At 40.8% G+C, this 22,590-nt stretch overlaps 1 protein-coding gene across 4 annotated transcripts in view; it reads right to left on the bottom strand.

Annotated features, from left to right (window-relative positions):
- JMJD1C (jumonji domain containing 1C) overlaps window positions 1–22,590 on the bottom strand; it is a 160,648-nt gene that overhangs the window by 86,863 nt on the left and 51,195 nt on the right. For 3 of the 4 annotated variants that reach the window (XM_071811668.1, XM_065843832.2, XM_071811671.1), the window contains exon 2: window positions 22,134–22,298. The exons of the other annotated variant lie outside the window; for it this stretch is intronic. In XM_071811668.1, coding sequence (XP_071667769.1) covers window positions 22,134–22,298 — 165 coding nt within the window. The remainder of the gene's footprint in view (window positions 1–22,133; window positions 22,299–22,590) is intronic. 4 annotated transcript variants of the gene reach the window in all.

The raw sequence follows: 22,590 nt of genomic DNA, 5'->3' as shown, positions 1-22,590 counted from the left end.
AGCCTCTTAGGCATAGCTACTGTCATCCTTTCATGACATGTACGACTTCAGTTACAATTTTATTCAGTTACGAGTAAAACAAAATTCAAATGTTCAGAAACAGAGGACTGAAAATTTGCACAGGCAGCTTAACCCTCCAGCCTCACCTACGCGCAGGAAAACAAGGTGTCTTCCAATTTTTCAAGGGCTGACGTGGCAACCTGGACAATGGCTTTAAAAGTATGAATTGCTTGGTCTCCCAAACTCCAAAGGGAAAGCAGTACTGCAGAAACTCCATCCTGTGGAAGTATACTGACCCTGCAGAGATCACAAGCCTAATTTGAACTTCTATATTTCACTTACTAACCCAATGAAGTGGATGAAAGAGCAGCAGGCACAAGGGCCCCTGTCTGAAACTACATGTATTCTCTCACTCTAAAATATTCTCTCTCTTCTAAAACAAAATGACAACCTGAGATGAGGATCTTCTTGAGCCTCCAGAACTGAACACCAAATGCTTCTCTGCTCAGAAGCCAAGCAGCTCTGTTCCTCCTGGTAACTGATGAAGCAGAAACTCTGGCAGGCTGCCACAGAACACAAACCCTGAAGACCTTGCTCAAAACCACCCCACCTCACCAGATGCCTTTTGAGCTAAGGAGCCTAAAAACCTGTGCTGCAAGGCAACCACAGAAGCTGGAGCAGTTTTTAACCGAAGACTGTTCAGACCAGCCCCTAAAAGGAGATGAAAGGCTATGTAAATGAGCATCATAATTATCTGGTAGACAAGTTTTGATACTCAGGATTCACAGGTTTTATTTTTAGTTCTGAAAGACGTATGCTTTTTTTATGGTCAATCCCAGTCGGCCTCTTTCTGCTTTCACTGCTCTTACCACATCAGCAAGAGAAATTACAGCACTTCTTGCTTCGGCTGCTCATACGTTTTCCCGTAATGGTTATAAGAAACTGGGATGAATTGATACTTGCATTGTTATCCACATAAATGTACAGAAGAGGTGGTCACAACCAGAATTAATGCATAATTGATTTCATACCTACACTGCCTACAAAATTCTGGCTTTATATTTAAAGAATTATTCACTCAGCTCAAGCAGTAAGTTCATACATATACAGTATTAGGGATGTATCAGGTAGATTTGTTTCTTTATATAAAGAAAGTGCAAGTCCTATAGAAACAGAATGGTTAGCCCTTGTGGACATTAAGGAAATCTTTCCACCTGCAAACAAGTCCCTCACCACCTAGAAATATGATGGGCTTATTACTATATGTTCCCCCACCCTTATAACCAGAAATCTTTTTTCCAGTAATCACATTTCCTTTTTTTATTTTAAATCATTTTTCCTACAACCAAACGAATGGAGGTTTGCGCCAGAGATGCAGGTCACCCTGCAGACTAATAATGGGTGAAGAAGGCACCGCCGTGACTCACCGTACCTCAAATAACCTCCAGACTGTTCCGACAAGAACTGCGGCAGAACACGCTGGCTGCTGACTCAAACAGATGCAACACGCACGGCCTCATTCCCTCGCAGAGCGCAGTGCCTTCTCTGTGCCATTAAATATGATTCATACGCAGCACATTGCCAAAATCAAAAGAACAGATCAACATTAGCAGACAGTAAATTCTAAGTCTGCTCCTCTTTGAATATTACATGCAAATAACCTCTAGTATAATTCTGCGTATAGCAACTTGCCTTTCAACCTCAGTAATGATGTTACAAATTTACCACCTTCAGTAATAACGCACATCCGTTTTGATCATGTAAGCACCCAAAAGAAACATCAGAGATGCCCGACACCAAAGTAAGGTAAATAGATGCTAGTGTTTTGCATCAACTGTTTGTTAGTAGCAGACTGCGGTGAAAGCACTGACATCAAAAGTCGTTCAAATCACACCTTCAGATTTCACTGAGTCTAACATCCATCTCGACCCCTCAGAAAAGGAGCCAGTGCCTTTGGTAGAAAGGAGGCCATGCGACAGGAGAGCTTTTGAGCAGCGCTGTCAGACAGCGTGGCATGAAGCAGTTCCTGTCTTGACGAGAAAGTCAGGGAGAGACAGACTTGGCTCATGATCCCATCCCTTTCAACCAGACAGGATGTGGTTCTACAATAAAGAGACACTATCGACTCCATTAACCTACAGCGCTGGAAACAAGTCATGAAAAATGTATTCATTTCCACTGCTCATTACCACCCTCAAAATAACTGCTACATGCTTACCTATCACTTGCAGGATTTTTCAATAGAATTCTGTCATCCAGAGAGAACAGCATTTCCTAACTCTAATATTTCATTTCTTATAGAAAGAACAAATCCATGAGTTAAGCCAAGTATTTTTATCTGCTAATATTTTTTATATATGATGAATTAGTGCCTTCCTATGATATAATGCAAACTCTCAAACTAAAAGAATCGACCTTGCCGCCTAGAATGTAAAAGTTTCATTAGCAAGGAGTTTAACTTTCAGTTTTCAGTGATGTAAGTTCTGTTTGTTTTTTGGGTTTTTTTCCCCCGGTAAAGCAATAAATAACTGGGACAGAAAATATATTTTGAGATTGGTATTAATACGGAGATCAGAAATTAATTGTGTGTACATTTTGCATTGCTACAACAATTTTCTGCAGTGCTAGAGATCTCTACCATAATCAGTGAATACAAACCTAGAACTAATTTTTTCCAAAAAAAAAAAGCTGTCATTAAAGGATGATGTCAACTGCATGTCCAATACATATAGATCTCTAGCACTCCATGGCTTGATAAACAGGAATATCTATTTATTTACATATCTATCTGTATGCCTCTCTATGCTTTTTTTAATCTCTTTCCCAAGTCGTCCTCCATAAATTCAAGACGTGGTAAGTCATCAAGCTGGTTTGGTATTTAGCTTACTAAGCCTTTTTCTGCCTCTTTTTGGTTTTAGAATAAATAAGAACTTGGTCAAATTAAAACAGCCTGCATACCATAATAAATAGCAATTTACAATGTTTTTGCCATTAGAACACAGAGAAACTGACAATATGTGAGAAAAACACCTTCAAAAAACTATTAACCTTTGTAATACATTTCTGAGTGGCTGATACTCATTGAGTAACATTCCTCTCCCATCCAAATAATGGTCCTCCCTCTGTCGAACTGAAGATGAACAATCAGCTTAAACATCATGTTCAGCATCACAGGAGCACGATGCCTTTGTGGTAACATTCAGGCTCTTAGAAGTCCCAGTGAATCCTCCTCCCAGGGATGTAATTCATCCCTGTGACGTGCCAGAGCACAGCACGGTGGGGATTGCACCACCAGCTCCGAACAGGATGTTGGGAGGAGTCAGCTCCCATCCTGGGATACCTGAGAGCATCACAGAAGAGTCACCGGTGACTCACAGCAAGTGTCCCTGCCAGCCTCCACAGCGGGGTAGGGATGGGGCTACAGGTATGACGGTTGTTCCAGCAGCCACAACCCACTCCCTTTCACTGAAGGCCATCCGGCAGCTTCGTTACTCGCCCCACAGCAAAGCTGCAGCAAAGGCATCCAAGCAGACGGAGAATGCACCCTTGGCAGGTGACTGAACACAAGCCGTCTCCTGTAAACATGCGCTCCATCACCTTAGTGATGCATTTTCTGGAGGCAGCTGTGTACTGTGTACCCTGAGAACCACTGGGACTGGCCACATACATGGTGTTGAGCTTCAAAAAGGGAGCTGTGGAGAGCAACTGAACAACTGAAACATCCCATGCCCTGAGCATGACAAAGCCTACTTAGGAGGAGATATTTGTTAACAATCCTGTACTCAACAGAAAATGCAAAGCTCTTATTGCACTGTCCCACGACTGATTTGGGTGGAAAGCAAAGCCTCTTATAGCTCCTATAGGCACGCACCATACACCCGAGGTAGGTACCAGCACTACGAAAACACAGCTTAACAGCACAGGAAGGGACCAGGGGTCCAGGACACTGAATGAACCCCAAATGGTTCTCAGGGATTGTAAAGGCAATAACAGAGAAGGAACAAATGGCACAGTGGCATGTGTCTACATTTGGAATGTCTGCTTCTTGTGTGTGTGTCTAGACTGCTATGGTTTTGAGTTTCTCTGCAAAACCAAGGTTACTGAAGCTGAATTCTCAGCGGACTGTGGAAGCAGAGTTCCCGCTTAGAGAAGAGAGACTGGAAGTTAGTGAGAAACCTTTAAGGAGAAGAGGTTTTAAAAAGCACTGGGTTTAAGACAAAGCTTTGTCACTCAGGAGGTGGCAGACAATGTGGTGTCTGTACTGGAAGCCCTGTACCTGACCTCAAAAAGCATGTTCTACACGCTGCCCTGGCAAACAGCACTATGGGCACAGGATTCAAAAGTGTGGTCCGGAGGACTTTTTATCTGTTAAGGCCACAGGAAGAAACTCATGACAAGATTGTTATATATACCTGTGAATTTCCTCAGAAATCTGGTTAGCTTCTTCTAAAACCACTTAAGAGGTTGTGCGGCTCACTGCTCCATTCCTAAAGGGTTAGGAAAGCCTGGGAATGAAAAGCTTTCTCTATATTATAGAGATAACATCTCAAATCTGGCTGAGATGACCTCCCTACAGCCAGTCTTGTGAAATGGATCCTTGCGCAACACTTAGCAAAATGAGGAAGACAACTGGTGACAAAGAGGAGAACAGAGCTGAATAGTGTATCCCTTCAGCAGTATACACGGCTGAAGTCAGGAATTTCTAGGCATCACAGAAAAGGGAAGAGTGATTCCTCAATCCTAGATTATATTGTGAAGAATTTGTGAAACAATAATATTGCTCTGTCTGTGACCATCACCCCAGTTCCTTAGTCTTTCATACGCAGAAGCAGCATGGGGTGTTTCCTGCTTTCGGTTTTTCTTCCGAGAGCTCTGATGAAAGCTGTACAAATACATCACTGGTAATCTGGGACTCTACACAAACATACAAACTCCTTTCAGTAGCCACTCCGCTATTCAACGTCTAGAATCATGGCAAGGGATTCTCTCCCATTCTTTCCTCCAAGAATGGCAAAAACAACAGCATGAAAACAGCACAAAGGAGCAAAATGAGAAACCCACTGGATTCCACCCTATTCTGATCTGCAATTTTCTCTGGCAGCAGTGATCCTCCTTCCAAAGGTAAAACAGAGACAACAGCTACCAACTGATCCTCTGTGATTCTGTTTATCTCAGCAAGTAGGATGTATTTGAACCACCTTCGGTCTCTCCTGTCAGAGAACAAGGAGAACAAAGACTCCCCCTTTTGACACCAGTGAGCTCCTGCAACAGTTCTGTGAATCTGGAAGGTGACGGATGACCTTATATTCTGGCAGTCGCTTGCCTGAAAAAGCTATACTTTAGTATATACTTCACCCTGGCTACAGGTAGGGAAAGCATGAGTCAGCAACTGCTGGAGACTGAGTCTTACGTGCTAACAAATTCAATCCAGACAAACAAAAGCTGATACTGAAACAGGAGAAAAACAATCAAAACAACCAGAAGAAATGGTAAACAGCACAACTACACTGTGATGTTCACATTCTTCCCCCAGTTTCCCTCACACCCAAGTGTTTTTGTTCTTTGCTGATGAATTCCCAATTGCCATTTTTCCCTGTCAGCAGCCTCCATCCCAACACAAGCCCCTCAGTCAGCTCCAGAAGAATCAACATTGCCTGTACTGTTATCAAACGGCAGCAGAGAACGAAACCAGGCACCACTCATAGCTTGGAACCGAATACGAGCCGTTCAAGTAGACAACTCTACCATTTTCACACTAATCCTGTTACTGATGGTATCTGCTTTCAAACAGTGAGATACAACCTCCTGTCTCAGAACAAGCAGCACATCCTGGAGGCAAAGAAAGAAGTGACTGAATCCTCCTCTCAGCTGAGCAGCAATCCCAGCAGACAAAAGAGGAATTGTAGAAAAATGCGCAGCCAAATCTTTGCACGACTACTGAAATCTTACCAGAACTGGAAATCAGACAAAAAAATGAGGGGAGAAAAAAGTTGTCTTTACTATTTCTATGCCTAATGATCATAAGAAATCACAACTGAACTCACCTCCTGCCGCAAAACTACTCAAGAAAACGACGTCTTAGTAATAAAACTGTATTTCCAGCCTTCATGGTTACAAGCTGAGCCTAGAACTACTCACAGGCTCCAAACCATTGCTTGCGTTTCTGGAGAAATGACTGAGATCTCTAAAGTGCCCCGTTAATCTCAAAGCAAACCACTACTGAGCCCATGTCCATGTGGTGGAAACTATAGCGTTTCTCCACACACAGCATAAAGATGAAATTTTTGGTAACCAATTTCATTGGTCGGTTGCAGTTAGGGACTACTTTACTCTCCCCACTCTGCAACTGCTCCCACTTGCAAGCTCATCCCCCAGAGGGTCACTAACCTGCAAGACAGTTCAATGAGCAGTAAAATGTAAAGAACAAAGAGAACACAGGTTTTATTTCCACCGCAGAAGAGACACAAATATGGTCTGGTGAACTGATCAAAGCCACCAAAGAAGGGAAAGGGTGGTGGGAGAATCAGTGAAGGTGGATCCAAGTCTCTGACACAGGATACCCAAAACACTCTATAAAACAAGGTATCTGTGCAGAACAAATGACTGGAAGTGCACGATAAAACCACTGGCCAAGCATTGCAACAGCTGAGAACATAGAAGACCGAAAATCATTTTACAGATGAACTTTTTTTCCACTACTCTGATGGAAAGGTTCTTTGAAGACAACATCATGTAAGAAACAAACAAACAAAAATGCTTAGCCTTACTTATTACAGTTAATGTGTGGGTAGTTTGTGCCCGTATTCTTATGTCTACCTTGGAAATAGAAAATAAGCCTCAGTTTCTGATAAATTCACATCACTGTTTTTACCTGCATACATGGTGACTGATATTCTTTGGCTCCTCAGAGTTTTGGATGATGGCTGAAAACAGAATTTCAAGAGAGAAGAACGTATCTGCCTTGGCCTAATGGCTCATTTTCCATATGAAATTTGATATAAACTGTTACTGGGTTTTCTCCATTTACTTTTTATAGTCAAAATGTTACTGCTGGCCAACAAAATAACAGTATTCAGAATTTACTCTGTTTTATAAATCTTGCAATGACTTATCTCTCATCTTCAACTCTCATTTACGAAAACAAACAGATCTTTTAGTTCATTTAAAAGACAAACTCCAAAGGCAACAACCAAAAAAAATCTGGATCACATTAGTTGAAAGAACTACACAGAAACTGTACAGAGAAAGCTAACTGCAGCTAGCACTTTAAACTCACAATGTATATACGAAACCTGTAAAGCCTGGGGAAAAGTCTGTCTGCCTCCCCTACTATTCAAAAATTGCTTAAAATAACACAAAGACTTGGGGCAGGCAGGCACAGAATGACTTAGAGTTGTGTAATTCTCTTGGTAGGTACAATGTCATACAGCATATTAACACAAAACAGATACAGGACCAGCCAAACAACATCCAGCAGTGTCACCCTCCCCTGGGCACGTGAACAGTGGCCTTTCCTGCTCTCATCGGTACCTCGTGCCTGTGTCTGTACCGCTTAAGGAGATGACATCGGTCACTTTGCCACTTGGAAAGGATGCTTATTCAGAGGAGGGTTTAAAAGGCCCAGTAAAAGGCACAGTGGTTATTCTAATAAATAATCTAGTATACAATTCTATGAGTGTCAATAATGTCATTCATATTGAAGGAATTCCAAGTACACCTATCTTTAAAAGATTGTGCAATTGTAGCAGTCGAAGATGTCGAAATCGACATTCTACAGCAGTGGCAGTAACATCGGTGCCATGTGCCAAAATATGATTAATCACAGTCCCCTGGGCATTTTGATAGTAACAGAGAAAAATAGCTTGGCGTAGGAAAACGATATGATCAATTAAACATGCCATCAAGCCCCCCATAAGCATAACCTTTCAGTGGTATGAACACCACAGCACTTACATATGCAGATTAACTGCCAAGATACAGGTTATATATAAAGGATTGAAGATCAAAACTGTTAATAAGAGAACATATGGAAAACTGCATAAATTCTTCCCTAAGAAATGCTCACCTGAGATGACACATATCTATAGGAAACAACTTGCTGCACATTGAGACAGACAGCAAAGCTGCATTTCTACCTGATCGCATTTTGGAGGAGGAAGAAAAGAAACAAAGAGTCACAGCAGGTTCTCTATATACTACACATACTGGCCAGGCTTTATAAAAATCATCTGCAATCCCTTTGCCTGCAAATCAAGTCAAACACTGCATTCTGCTAAGCCTGCACCAGTCCTGGTTGCTCAGATATCGCTGCCGGCTGCAGCCAACGTGATGGCACTTGAGGTTCACACAATTCTTTCTGTCCAGGCGATGCCTGACACAAGTCAGTTTGCTACAAACAAGTTCTGCTGCAATTTCAGACCTGTAACTGCTTTTTCCTGCTCCAGGAAAAAAAAGTATCTTACTAGGAAATTGGGAAAACATCCATAAAACCTTAAGTACTTAATAAATAAATGCACACCATGATTCTATTTTAGTTTTACGTTATTTCCAATGTGACAAAGTTCCAAAAAGACTTCTTTCAATTTAGCTCCCCGCAATAATCTATGAATTGCCTCAAATACTTCTCATTCTCCCCATATTGATTAAATGCACTATAAGTCTTCTAAGACAACTGTGCACACAAATGCCTATCACTCTACTTGCCAATAAAGGATCGATAGCTGATTCTTCACCACCTCTCAAACAGCCTTGTAAATGCTTCTTACTCAAAAAGTAAAACAGTATTGACTAGGTCTGTCTTGAGTCATCTCCAGCAGGAGACACTCTGACAGGCAGAGGTGATGCCCCCTCTTCAGGATTAAAACCATTAGCACCTTGCCTCAAACTTCAGTGAGGATCTGATCCTGGCAAGCCTGTAGCAGCAGTTTACAGAGGTGTCAAGACCTCTTTGTGTACACACAACCACCACGTACAATCTACTGCTAACAAGATTCCTCAAAGGGAATATGTTTGGGGGCATCTTCAGGCTTTCCTTTCTGCAAGCAACAAATATACAACCTGGTATTCCTGTAGTACTTCAGATAATGATGATGTGAAAAAGAAGTTGGCTTTAAATTTGAAAGCAATAATTTAGAATACTTAGAGTACTAAAAGCATTGTAATTTAGAACAGTAAAAGTAAGCAAAACCCTACCTGGACAAGTAGAAATACTGGAACCAAACCCAACAAGCTTTAGCTTGTTAACACAGCCTCACCAGAACACATAGAGCCTATTCCACCCAAATACACAGGAACACCGTTCTATAAGAAGCCAGTTATGCTCTTAACACATTATTGATGTAAAAAAATGCCTATAAAGCACATAAATGGATTTTGGTTGTATTCATATTAATACACAGCTTTATTATTATATTTTCAAAATATCTAAATTCATCAGCCAGTGTTAAGAAATGCTATTTGACTCATTTTAGGATTCAGCTAAAAGTCTCAGTGATTACAAAAGGCATCCATTTGGTGAGCCCCCAAAAGTCAGTATTTTATTCCTGTTGTGATGGTACTAATATAGTTTGCAACAATTCAATACAATGCATTTAAAATCCCAGCAAAGCCCTTCAATGAAACATAAGAATTTTTCAAAGCATCTGAAATATAATTTTGCATAATTTATTAAAAGAAATGAGGTACACTTACCCAATATGTTAGGCTCAAAATTGATGAAAAATTTCAAATTAAAATACTCGGTCAAGGGTTTTTCAGAATGATGCATTATACATGAGAATAGTTAATTTTTTTCTTAAACAGTTCTGTTCAAAAATTGAATATTGAGAGGTTTCATATAAATTTCTAACAATTGCTTAACTAATGGACCAAGTCTGCTCCATAAAGCAACCAAAATGGAACACAAAAGTAGCTAATAAAAGACCAAAAAGCTTAATAAAATATTTGTTCCTACCCATGACTGGTGTAGACCCTATGACAGTCAGGAGACAAAAAATAAACACTGTATCGTTAACTGCATTAATATTTCACCTGTCTGTAAATAAGACGACAGACTTACTCAGGGTTAGATGAGGTCAGTCATGTTTCTCTAGTAAAATATTAATTACTGCAAAAGGATATTATTTTCAAGCAAAGACCCATTTCCTAATCAATAGTAGCCTATTTCGATTGCTTACAAAGTCAGTCTAATGAATATTTTTCTGAAATTGTTTTGGTTCCTAAAGACTTTATATAGCCCTAAATTTACAGTTCTTAACATTGATTCACTTTCTGGTATTAAAGATATTTTACGTAATAATGCTTTAAACATGCAGTGCATACTAAATAAGATCAAATATCTAACAGAAGTACCAATAACTACTGTTGAAGTAACCTCAAGCTTTACTGCAAGGAAGAGCATATAAGATAGGAGAAAACAAACACAAAAAAACCCACACACACATATAAAAACCTTGTCCTTCCCCCATTTATGTGAATATTCCACGCAGCAGAGGGTAGAAAAGCAGAAATGTTGTAAAACCACAGATGTGACAAAGCAGTTGTTTCTCAATATCTGATGAATTTAACGAAACTGAACAGTTCCAGTGTTGTTCGTCATTTAAGACTGACATCATCCTAACAGGACACACATTGCGAAGAGAAACATAAACATCTTCAGTTTAAGTTTTTGCTTTTTTCTTTTACGAAGTCACTGAAAGTGTATTTGCCATTTCTGGCCCTTGACTCAACTTCCTGGCCTGGCCAGCAGCTGGAAGGATGTTAAACCAAGGGTACGAGAACGGAAGCGGTAAAACAATGTGCTCCCAGCCCTGGCCTCTGTGTACTCACAGCGTGAGTGAATTTTGAACCCACTGCAGGCACTTGGATGTGGCACGCAAAATCACAACCGTCTTGTTCTTCTTTTCTTGAAAGAAAAACAAAACCACACACCTGCTTCGCAGAAGGAACAAACCTGTGCCTTCAGCAGCCTCCTCTATCCTTCTGTCCCTACCAACATCCCTCACCATTCCAACCAGCCCATGGTTAGGGCCTGATCGTGTCGCAATTCTTCCTGCCACGAGCGGCACGACCTGCGGGCACCCAAGGTTCCCATTCCTCTGCCCAGCTGGGGCGCACGCGGAGCCATCCAATCTGAGAAGGGTTTCAGAAGGCTGATGAAATCCGTGCCCACGTGAACGCCACAACATAAAGTTCAGAAAGTAACACGTGTTCACACACAAACACGCACCCGAAGGAACTGGTGAGCTCTTCAGGAGGCTGCTGCTATGACAGTGAAGTCAGGAAAAGAGAATGTACTAGTTTTACTGAAGAGTTTGTTCTTCAGAAAATAAGAATCATAGTCACTTTGTCAAAAAATAAAGTTACCAGAAATTCTAGGACACAAAAAATATAAAATATGGATTCTATCCCAGCTAGCCACCTCACATGGGTTAAATACCTGAAGCTGACACGCTGTTCCTGAACTTCTTTCCTATGTTCAGTTTTCTTCTTAGAAGTTAATATAAATTTTAAAAGTAAACATACTAGAGGTACAACACCAAATCATTGCTAGAACAAATGAAGCGGTATATGAGATTGCTGTGGAAATGTTACTTTTTGTGGTCCTCAAGAAACTGCCATATCTGAAACCAGACTGCTCATGATAAATGTATCATGTAGACCTCACTTTAGCATCTATGACAAAGAGAAAAAAAAGGACTTTTTGCTTCTAGTACTTGATTCCATTTGTTTTAGTGTAACTGAAGGCCTGCAACATCTGCCAGCAAAAGAAGTTTCTGTTAACAGTAGCAACTAACTACCGAGATCTCATTTAAAAATCCTTCTCTAATGCAGAGCACAGAATGACATAATGAAATAAAAATATATAATAAACCACAATACTATTCAAGTCCAGACAATGCATAACACAGTAAAAAACAACAGCACTTCATTTGCACATATATCCCTGGTTAGTTTACAAGAGCTTAGTGTAAACTACACCACAAGAGTATGTTTGTGTAAGGGTGGGGTGGCCATGAGGGTGTACACACCTTAGCAGACAGAGCTTGCAGATCTCAATGAAGCTGAGGGGCTTTAAGACAAAGTACCAAAAGGGGGAGGCAGCAGCGCTATCCCTTCGAGCATCAGTGAGAGATTAAGTTCATTCTGAAACCACATCCCTAACTGATTGAGTTGAAAGGAAGATTCTGTTTCATTTTTAACCTGTTTGCAAAGCCAAAGCACTTCAAAAATTGCTACCATAGCGCTACTGAGCTCCAATTCTGGGCTGCAAAGGGGATTTCATTTTTCCAGGCTCTGTCAAAATTACATAAAGGAGACAACCTTTTCCTACCAACAACCTAACCATCAACACGAGCAACACATTCACCCCATGGGGTAAAGAAACTATCCTTTTTTCAACTCAATTTCCTTGTAATCTCAAATATTAACATCCTTTTCCACACCACAAGAGCTCAAAGGACTGAAAAGTCTTCACTTGCATCTTCTCCCAAATCCACACATCAATTCTCTTTTTGAATCCAACAACACAAGATCCCCCACCATGACTTATTCTGCTTATTCAAAATTGTGAAAGATGACACCCAGTGACAAGGCCTGCTGCTACTGCTGTAAAAAGAATAAAGTGCTACAAGAAATTCCCAGAAATCAAGATAATACTGTTTCATAGATGCCAGTCCTGTGGGTGACGGAAGAGAAGCTAAAATACTGCAGTGAAATCATGACATGACAAAAATGCTTGGTGGAGTCACTGCACAGAAAAGGAGACCTTAGAAGCAAAAGTTTCCTGTCCCCCTGTGCAGCTGGTGGGGAGGAGGTAGAGAAAACAGGAGTAAACTTAAAGCCAGAGAAGAAGGGAGGGGTGGGGAGTACGTGCTTGAAGATTTAGCTTTTATTTCGAATTACCCCGCTCTGATGTGATTCGTGATGAATTAAACTAATTCCTCAAGTCCGGTCTGTTTTGGTCATTACAGTAACTGGTGAGTCATCTCTCCCTGCCCTCATCTCGACCCATGAGCCTTTTGTTGTATTTTCTCTCCCCTGCCCAGCTGAGGAGGGGAGCGATAGAGCAGCTGGTGTCCACCCTGGGTCGACTCACCGCACATGTTTAAAGTGGATATTGAAACTTCATACAGCACATCATTGGATTCACAATGAAACCCAGAAGAAGCTGCAGGAATTCTAGGAAAGGAGAACAAGAAACTCATAAAACTCCGGCTACATCTTCCATAACTCATCTTACTCAAGTCAGCATGAAGAGCACAGTGCTTCAGTATTGCACAGCTGACAAGTCATTAACGCACAGAAGCAGCAGTGGAGATTTTAACAGTGGGTGGCTTTCAAAATTAGCTGCCGAGTGGATTTGACAGGTGTAAAGCCCAGCTGCTCCTCCCCACCACCACAAGAAAAACACCGAGCAGTTGCTCGTGGCTGGGAGTCTTCTGGCACAACCCCCCTCATTCTGGGCAGCCACCATGGGGATGGAGGGCAAGTCCCACGCTGACACCCTTTCCTCGCTGTACAGCCTCTCAACAGGTATAGGTCAGGAGAAGTTTTTAAAACATTTTTAATACAGAGAGAAAAATATTACATATGTGTGTATATCTCTATATGAATACACTTATAAATACAAACCCATATATATAAAAAATTTATATATTTATAATTTGTGTAAGTTATAATTTATATAAACAGCAACAAATAGACTGAGTGAACAGGCTGATGGACATACACAAAAGGCACCGCAGGAATTCAGTCATTCTTCCAAAGCCGAAGTTCTGAAAGTTGAATTTTCAGAATTCCGTGCTGAAACAACCATCAAGATGCCTATATTCTGCTCATCACTATAGAAAGATCAGCTCAACTTTGGCTAATTCACTGAAGAAGTTCAGACGATATGGAGAGCTACAAAGTGATTTGTACAAATGGAAAATTTGGTCTCACAATTGCTATGGTGGGGAAAAAAAAATATTAAAAAAAAAAAGATACTTCAGGACTTCCGAGTCAATTCCAGAGGACTCAGCACACAGCTCTTTGCTTTTGTATGTGATAAAGTTGTGGAGTCAGTCAACATGGAAGCTGGATTTGTGAAAGCAGTTTGATACACCTGCACTAACTTGGAGCTACCTGACTGGGGTATCAGCAGTGGTATAACCATGGCAATGCTGGTTTCAGCACCACTTATAAAATCAATATGCAACCGGTTATCCTGCACTGAGCTCCCTGCAACTGTGCCTGCTCTGCTACCCAAACTGCCTAGCCTGAATACTGGAACTTCAAGAAGCTTTATGTCATTCTTTTACAGAAACACATGCAGATTATTACCAGCACTGTCTTTTAACAGGTGCAAGTGACAGGAGCACATTCAACTGGGAGCACTGCTTGATGTTACAGCTGAAGGATGCTAAAAAATATCCAGTTTTCTGATTTGCATCATCCTTGGAGAACAAGGAGAAGTGTTTGACCAGCAGGAAAGAACCTGAACTACAGAGACCTCCAGGATGCTATGACATACCAAAGCAGCTTTCTCTAGAGGAGCTGCCAAAACGGCAAATCCCAGCCCCACATGATCAAAATGACTTGTGCTTACTGCTATGTTAAGGCTGAAGTCTAGAAAATATTCTGCATTTTATTTGGAATTCTAGCATTCTTGTAAATGAAATTGACATTAAAAACAATTTTTAGCTTATCACTTAAATAGTTTCTGCATGTCATACACAGAAGCATGCTCTTACAAAACTACATCCTTTTGAATAAAAAGGGTCTCCATTGCTTAGAAGTGCAAGTTTACCAAGAAAAAACCAGAACACAAAAACTGAGTCCAAGCTTGCCATTAGCCGACACCTTGAGACAAAAAAACCCCATCGTTTGAACAAACAATGCAGCAGTGTAAAGTGCACAGAAAGTACCAGGGCCACATCCAAGTCAGCACTGCAGTGAGGTTTTCTCCTCCACCTCTCATTTCCAGAGTGGGAAGCCACAGGACAACACCCAGATTTCACAACAGAGCAGCTGGGGAGACAGATTTCAGTTTATTGCTGTTCATCTGGGGCATGTCCTGGGAAGGTAACGGCCTCTGCTCAGAAGGCTGCGTGTGTGGAGACCAGGGGCTCCCAGTAAGCAGTAGTTTAAAACAAGCAAGTGCCAAAGTACACAGGCAGGATGTGGTACTGCTTGAGCCATTTATGTTCTGTGGGAATATTACAGTAACGCACTCTCCAGCAAAGTAATCTTTGAACCATCTCCAAGCGCTGTTTCTGCATGTTACTGTCTTTCACAATGCAGCAAAAATCAGGCCATTTATGCTCTGCTGAGTCAGTTACTTAAATTTTCTCCTCCCCAGGCTCTAAAGTGTCTTAAATCTTTTCCAAGAAGCTGACAGTTTCCAAGCGTTTTCTCCTCTGTTGTATATATCTCATCTTTACCCCAGATTATCAAGGTATGCAAGCACTCGAATTCTGTTGTAGGGAAGGAAGCTGAAAAAATCCACTATTAGTTTTCGATTGTTTTCCCTGGAAGCTACAGCACTTCCTCCCCTCGAATTTGAAAAATCCTCAAAGTTTTTACTTGTAGGACTCAGGAGACCGAGCCTTCTCTCTGCCTTTCTTTCCATATACAAAATCATCCATTGTGAACTCATTTCTTTTTACTGTTAGAGTATTTTGACTGTCTGCTGAGGATTTAATCGCAGCACCTGGCAGCATATACCTCTATTTTTCATTGTGCAGAGGGAGGAGAACAGGCTGCAGTGAAGTAACTGAATATGCAGGGGGAACATTAGCAGCATCTACAGAAACTCTTGACTTTGAAAGGGATCAATCTGATCCATGGGAGCAACATATGAAAGAGAAACTTCCACAGAAATGCTAAAATTAGACCATCAACACAAGGAAGAAAACAAATCCTTGAGAGCAAAAAAAATGGTAATGCGTCACGGTATAAACAGGAATGAACAAGGGACCTGTTCTACTTTCCATCACCATGCCAAAAATAAAGAATTCAATTTGTCTCAAGAATCTCTGGAAGCTCTACAGAAGCCTGTTGTTCATTCTGTACGCTTTCTTCTTTAATCGTGACACAAATGCCAATAAACTAGCACTTTATAAGTATTTGCTTTATAATCCAGCACAATCAAGCCAGCTGAAGCAGAACGCAGTCAAGGAAAAGGATTCTGCAACTGACAGCTGCGACAGAGAGGCAGGGAGGGAGAGGGAAACAGCTACGTAAGGTCAGGGGAAAAGTCCATCTTCCACATGCCCACAAACAATTCTATTCTCATACTTCACCACCAAGTACTCCAACGCGCAGTCAGCACGTGAACGTATGTGCTCATTTACATCTAACCAGAGCAAGCGCATCCACGACCACCCAGAACAAGCCTCATCTCATTCTTCTGCTGTTCGACCTCCTCATCAGCATGACAGTCAGACTGAGGGCCCACAGGTGCCACCGCCACTGGCCACGATGAATCAGCTCCAGATTCTCACAGTGGAAAAGAGTTAGTCATTGCCAAAGAAGATCCACTCTTTGTCCCTGGTTTTGTTATAAGCCTGGCTAAAGCTCTGTGTTCTTGCAGAGCCCTGGATGGAGTCCCAGGAAAGACTGTTCTCAAGCCACTGGTTTAGCAATGACTTCACTTGTTCCAAGAAAAAGAGGCAAACAGACACACGCCTTTTTTTTTTTTTACTGGGTCAAGGAGGGAAATTAAGTTGTTCCTGCAGCCACCCTGCTTTGGGAGACAAGCAAATCCAGGATTTCCTCATGAAACATATTTTGGTTCATATAGATAGATAGATAGATAGATAGATAGATAGATAGATAGATAGATAGATAGATAGATATACACTCCTCAAAATTACACAACTGCAGTAGAAGCAGTTCTTGCCATATGCCAGCACTGAAACTGGGAGCACCACAGTTATTGCAGACCTTTGTATTAGTAGAGACCATAAGGCCAATCTGTTGGTTTGACAAGGTAAGTACCATAACCCTACTGAAGCACTGTCTCCACATTCAAGCCAACAGATAATTAGTATGTATTCCTCTGATTTATTATATGTGAATTCATACTGAATTCATAGGCAGCAGTGTTTTATTTATAGGTATAATAACAGGCAACACATACTTTACCAAACAAACCATACCCCTGAGAACACGCAAAACCCCTGATCCATCACTCGTGCCTGTGTGTCGCCTTCCCAGGCACCCAGCTCTGCCCTGCCAGCCAGAGCTACCAGCCCCAGCCCTGGTTTGCAGCGCATCAGACCGAGTCAAACTGTTTCCTCCTTCGACATCTGCACTGCACAAGCCTGCCAGCTTCTTCCAAAATGAAAAGGCCAAAATAAGATAATACTTTTCCTTCTCCTGTTCTATGATAGTCTCTCCCTTTCTTGTTGCAAGTGCAGAAGTTTCTCATGTGCGCTCCTGTCCAATGCATTCACTTTTCCTTTTCTACAATTCTAACACTTCTTTCCAATCTCTTATGTTCTCCTAGTTCCTTCTCCTGAAAGTACAAAATTATGGTAACCTATCCATCTTAAATTATTTTAATCTTAATTGCATTTTAATTATCCTTCTTCCCATATTTTTTTCCCAGATGATGGAACATGCCTCTTAAAATGTCTGTCTTAAATTTATTTCTCTCATTTTTACCTGTACACCTTCAATGATAAATTTTCATTTCAGCACATTATTGAAGTTTCCAAAACCTTCTTCCCAAACAAAATTAAGAAAAGTCACTCAGTCCACACCTTCCTATGCCTTAAAGTTGATGCTGTTAAAAAATTGACCTGCTATCTAAATTTCTACCATGGTGTCCTCTCCTAGTTAATCTATTACCTTGAACTTTTCTTCCACATTATTCTACTACTCTCTAAAATTTCCCAAGTGCCTCAAGTCCTTAGACCCCTCTTTCTCTCTCTCTACACTTTATTTCTAGATATTTTACATGCAATCAGAGAGTTAGTAATAAACTCAAACTGACAGCTCACAGAGGCATTCTGTTCTGTCCACATGAAAACCTTGGCTCCAATTTGTCACCCTGCCCACACACTCATTTCCATCTCCCTTTCCATCTCTCCATCTCCCAGCTGCCAAGGGGGTACCATCATAGTCCTAAGACTTCAGACTGAACTGTATCGTAAGCATGATTTTTATCACTGATCTCTAACATCCTAGTACCCAAACTATTTCTACAGTGAGGAGATTAATTTATTACCCCTCAAATACAACTTTTCTTACCTACCACATATCAAACAATTTCATCCGTCACCTCAATCACTTCAAAGTTGTTCCCTGAGAAACTGAAAAAATCAATTTTGCCTATTTTTGAAGTACTGATAATTCTCCTCGTGCATCGCTGAGCCCATCACTCCCCACTTTTGGTATCTTTGTGACGCATACGCCCCCCTTGTTTACCCAACTCAGCTGATGTCTTCAATTTCAACACCTTATTTAGGTTGCTTTTCTTAATTCCCTCATGTGGAAAGACACACCACTCACTTCCACTAGGTACACTTAAGTTTTCAAAATCCATAATTTCATCTTTTCCTATGCTGCCTCTTCGGCCAAGAAGTTTTCTTCTTCATTGACATCTGTAAAGCATCTCCATTACTTGCAGCAAACAACAAGCACTGCTTACCAAACACTCTCTTCCCCAATATCAAGGCTGAATCTTATGTTGATATCACTTACTACTATTCCATTTCTGTACACTTCTTGATAGACTTTTCTTCTGTGCTTTTAAATACCTCACATGCAGGGTGATTTCCAATTACACCAGTCAGGCAGGCAAAAAGTTCTCCCCTCCTCCCAGAAAATCACCTCACAAGTTGGAAAAGCATTTGATTAGAGTATGGTGAAGCTGAGGCACTACGCTTTCCCCCTCTATCACAGATTTGCACGGCAGCCCAGAAACAGGTCTCTGGTCATCCCAAAACAGGTATCTGGTCATTGTCATGAGAGTGACCCTGATACGACGAAGCATGTTGCTGCCAATAGGACTGGGGACTTATCTACAGTCAACTTTTCACCTTTGGAGTGAATGAAGCAGGAGCCCTACTAAAAGAAATTATTGTGAGAGAAACTCAGCTCAGGGGATAATCTGTCCCTCCTCTGTCACTCGATTTCTAAACAAGGAGGAAGAGGCAGTACTTCTCATTTCCTCCCTTTCTAAGCACCTGACATAAAACCCTCAAATCTTAAAAGCACAGCTACATGAGGTCAATGGACACTGTACTTTCAAGAACAGCTACACTTCCAGGGCATTTAAAACCAGCAAACATCTGGGACCAGCTGGCACTCTTGCAATTTAATCCATAAAGTGAAGATTACATTGTAGCACACAATTGAGTAATAAAAGAAATCAGTAATTGTGAAGTACATGGATACCAGACTGATGACTGCCCAAGAAAGCCCCACAGGAAATTACAGACCTTGCCTTTTGATCAGGTTTGAATACCACACAGTAAGTACAAAGCATGTTGATCACAGAAGAGAACAACAGAAGGTGATAACCATCTAAATAAACAAACACTTTCCATTCACTCCACTGAAGCCAAAAATCCTGTAGATCAGAGGTGTCAAAATCATTTTCACTAGAAGCCACATCAGCCTCACAGTTGCCTTCAGAGGGCCAAATGTCATTTTAGGACTGTAGAAATGTAACTATTCCCATATTTATCCAGTCCAAAACTGACATTCGGCCCTTTGGAGGCAACCGCGAGGCTGATGTGGCCCCCGGTGAAAAGGAGTTCAACACTGCTGCTGTAGAACTACTACAAAAACATACTTAAGTATTCCTTTGTCACATATACATTAGCATCCAAAATAAAGTTGTACCGGAAACTTTTATTCTGGTATTTAACATGAAGGCAGTCAAGTGCGTGAATGATTTTTTCAATACAGTTTGTATGTATGGGAAAAGCTGAGACTTTCATAAGTACAGCAAGATTCAGCTTTTCCAAAAAGCATGCATTATTACATCCACACTCAGGATTTTATATAAGTGTGCGGATATTCCTATTGCTGTTTGGCAAATAAAAAAATGTCACCCCTTTCCCACTGCTTTCCTTTTTTTAATAAGTCTTGTTTTAACAAAACAAAACAAAGCAAAGCAAAAACAAAACCCCAAAAGTCCTACAGCAATCTGAGCATCCTCCCTGTTCCCCAAGGCCTGGCGTGCTCAGTGCAGCTATTGATACAGAGCAAAACTTCAGGAAGGCTCTGTGTAAGGAATCTGCTCTAACCAGAGTTAATATCCTGTATCTGTACTTTACCTCAAATATGGGTATTTCTGGAATGAATGACTAGAGGGTTTGACTCAGAAAACAACTGCTAGAACATCTGTAGGCAGGCCAAGTACAAATGCTGAGAACTTGTCATGTGTAACATCTGGAAACTGTGACCCAGCAAGCTATGTGAGCCTCACTTTGGACTATACGATTTCAATTTTTTAATTGTAAAAGCAGGAGGCAGATCTTTTATAAACCTTCCTTCCCATGCCTATCAGCTACCTCAAGAACATAAACATTAAAATAATAAAAAAACTTATGAGATTAAAGAAAAAAGTGTTTCTGCCTTCTACTGGACCAGCACGAGTTCGGAAAAGTCTCTGCTGAGATGTGTCTAGTGTGGCTAAAACATTTTGTACATTAGCAAAGACATACTTTTAACTTGGGGACAGGACCAGCAGCCAGACTAGAACACTTTCTAGAAATACACCCCTTCTACACCCAAGAAGGATCCTAGGGGCAAGATTAAAAGCATGTAAAATAGCAGAGTACTTAGACATTAATACTAAATTCTAAGTTGCTAACCGATTTTAAAATACCCACCTCAGTCAAGGAGAGATCAGTGGCTTTAAAAAGCAAATGACATGACTCTCTAAAAGGCCTTGCTCAAGGACACACTAACATAAAACAGATAACTTGCCTGTACAAGCAAATACACAAAACAGGCTGTACGTCTAGAAAGGTGGCACATTAGCACAAACATACAAGGCCAGTCAAGTACAAAAATTAACTGAAGAGGAGGTAAGTTCATCCTAAACCATTTATGCATCTCTTCCAGCACTAAGCTGTCTTGAAGAGCTTGTTTCACGACATTCAACAAGACTGTTGCAACCGCATGCGACAGCATTTCAGGAAGTCCATCAAGTGCTCGCATATGAGAATACAAAAGGAATATTTAAATGAAACACAGATACAGCTGAAGTCTGGAGGAAAAAAAAATATAATCATCTAAATCCATCATGACTACAAATTCCTAAAAACTCGACACTCAAGTTACAGATACTAAGCTTAATATCAAATTAATATCTTCTTCACCATTTTGACAAATTTGCTGGAGCCCCCTTTCACCTGCCAGTCTGTGAGAAATCTTCCCCAGCTCTTTACAAATCAAAAACATCCAATATAGCAGGTTCCTGAAATCTCATTACCATTTGGCTCTTCTCAAGACTTTGACAGCACTACTAGTTTCTTTGGAGAAAAAAGGAATACATGTTTATTGCTTCTTAGATTATCTCATCAGATCCTTAGTATTCATCAGGTCTGTCCAAAGGCATGTCAAAAACACACACAACCTCCTAGCAGTTCTCTCAGCAGCTTTAACGTTTGAACACCGATCTAGAAAGAATGAGAGTCACAAGCAACACCCCACAAACCAGGCAAGCAATCATCACCTGCTTTATTGAGCTTTGCTCACTCTTCTCATCTTTCTGAACTCTGACCTGAATTCTAGATACACTCAATTCCCACAAAGAAGGGATCACAATCTTAAGGGTTTATTTTTCACCTTAGTTTCAATCCTCCACAGAGGAGTAAAATGTGCCTCTGATAAGTCTGTATTTGTAAGATGCTTTAACTGTGATAAGTGCCATTAGTTCTATGAGAGACTAGTTTTGCAGTCCTCTAAGCTGACTCAAACAATAAGATGAGTGACTTATCACATTGCATTACTTCTACCCTTTCAACACAAGTGTGCTTTATTAGTATGTTCTTATCCTTCCCTCACCCTCTTTCCCCTCCATGCTCACCACTTTCCACCACCACTTAAGTAACTCAGATCATTTCCTAAGAAGGACAGAATTGAAGAGATTAAATAGTTTAGTAAATGCAATTGCTTAAGTATCTTACCAGTGCAGGCCATTGAATTTGTTTGATCTTTGATCCCTGAGTCTGGCTTGGGTCCTTTCTTTTTGCCCAGACCAGCTGGTACTCCACCAAGAAGGTTGCAAAATCTTCATAAACTTTAACCCATTCTCGCTTTTCCCATTCAAGGTCATCGAATTCCACATATACCTGGGGAAATTTAAGAAGAAAGGATATGCATTATTACACATACACAGCATGTGTGCATCTACATGCACTTTTGAAATCATGTGGTTTAAAATGTAATGCAAGAGCTTAGTATTACCCATTTTACTGTTATGATATTGAAATTATACAATCAGTTCCTGCACCACAGAATAAATTTTTCTTGGCAGTGCATTTGTACTGAAGAGAGGAGGGTTACATTTTCTCAAACATCATCGTTAACATTGCGTATCTTATCTCATTAATGAGAAGTATAATGCTAAGTATTTGCTGCTAT

The sequence above is a fragment of the Patagioenas fasciata genome, chromosome 8 (assembly GCF_037038585.1).
Source record: "Patagioenas fasciata isolate bPatFas1 chromosome 8, bPatFas1.hap1, whole genome shotgun sequence".
Lineage (NCBI taxonomy): Eukaryota > Metazoa > Chordata > Aves > Columbiformes > Columbidae > Patagioenas > Patagioenas fasciata.
The sequence above is the reverse complement of the archived record's forward strand: the minus strand, read 5'-3'. Positions and strand labels throughout refer to the sequence as shown.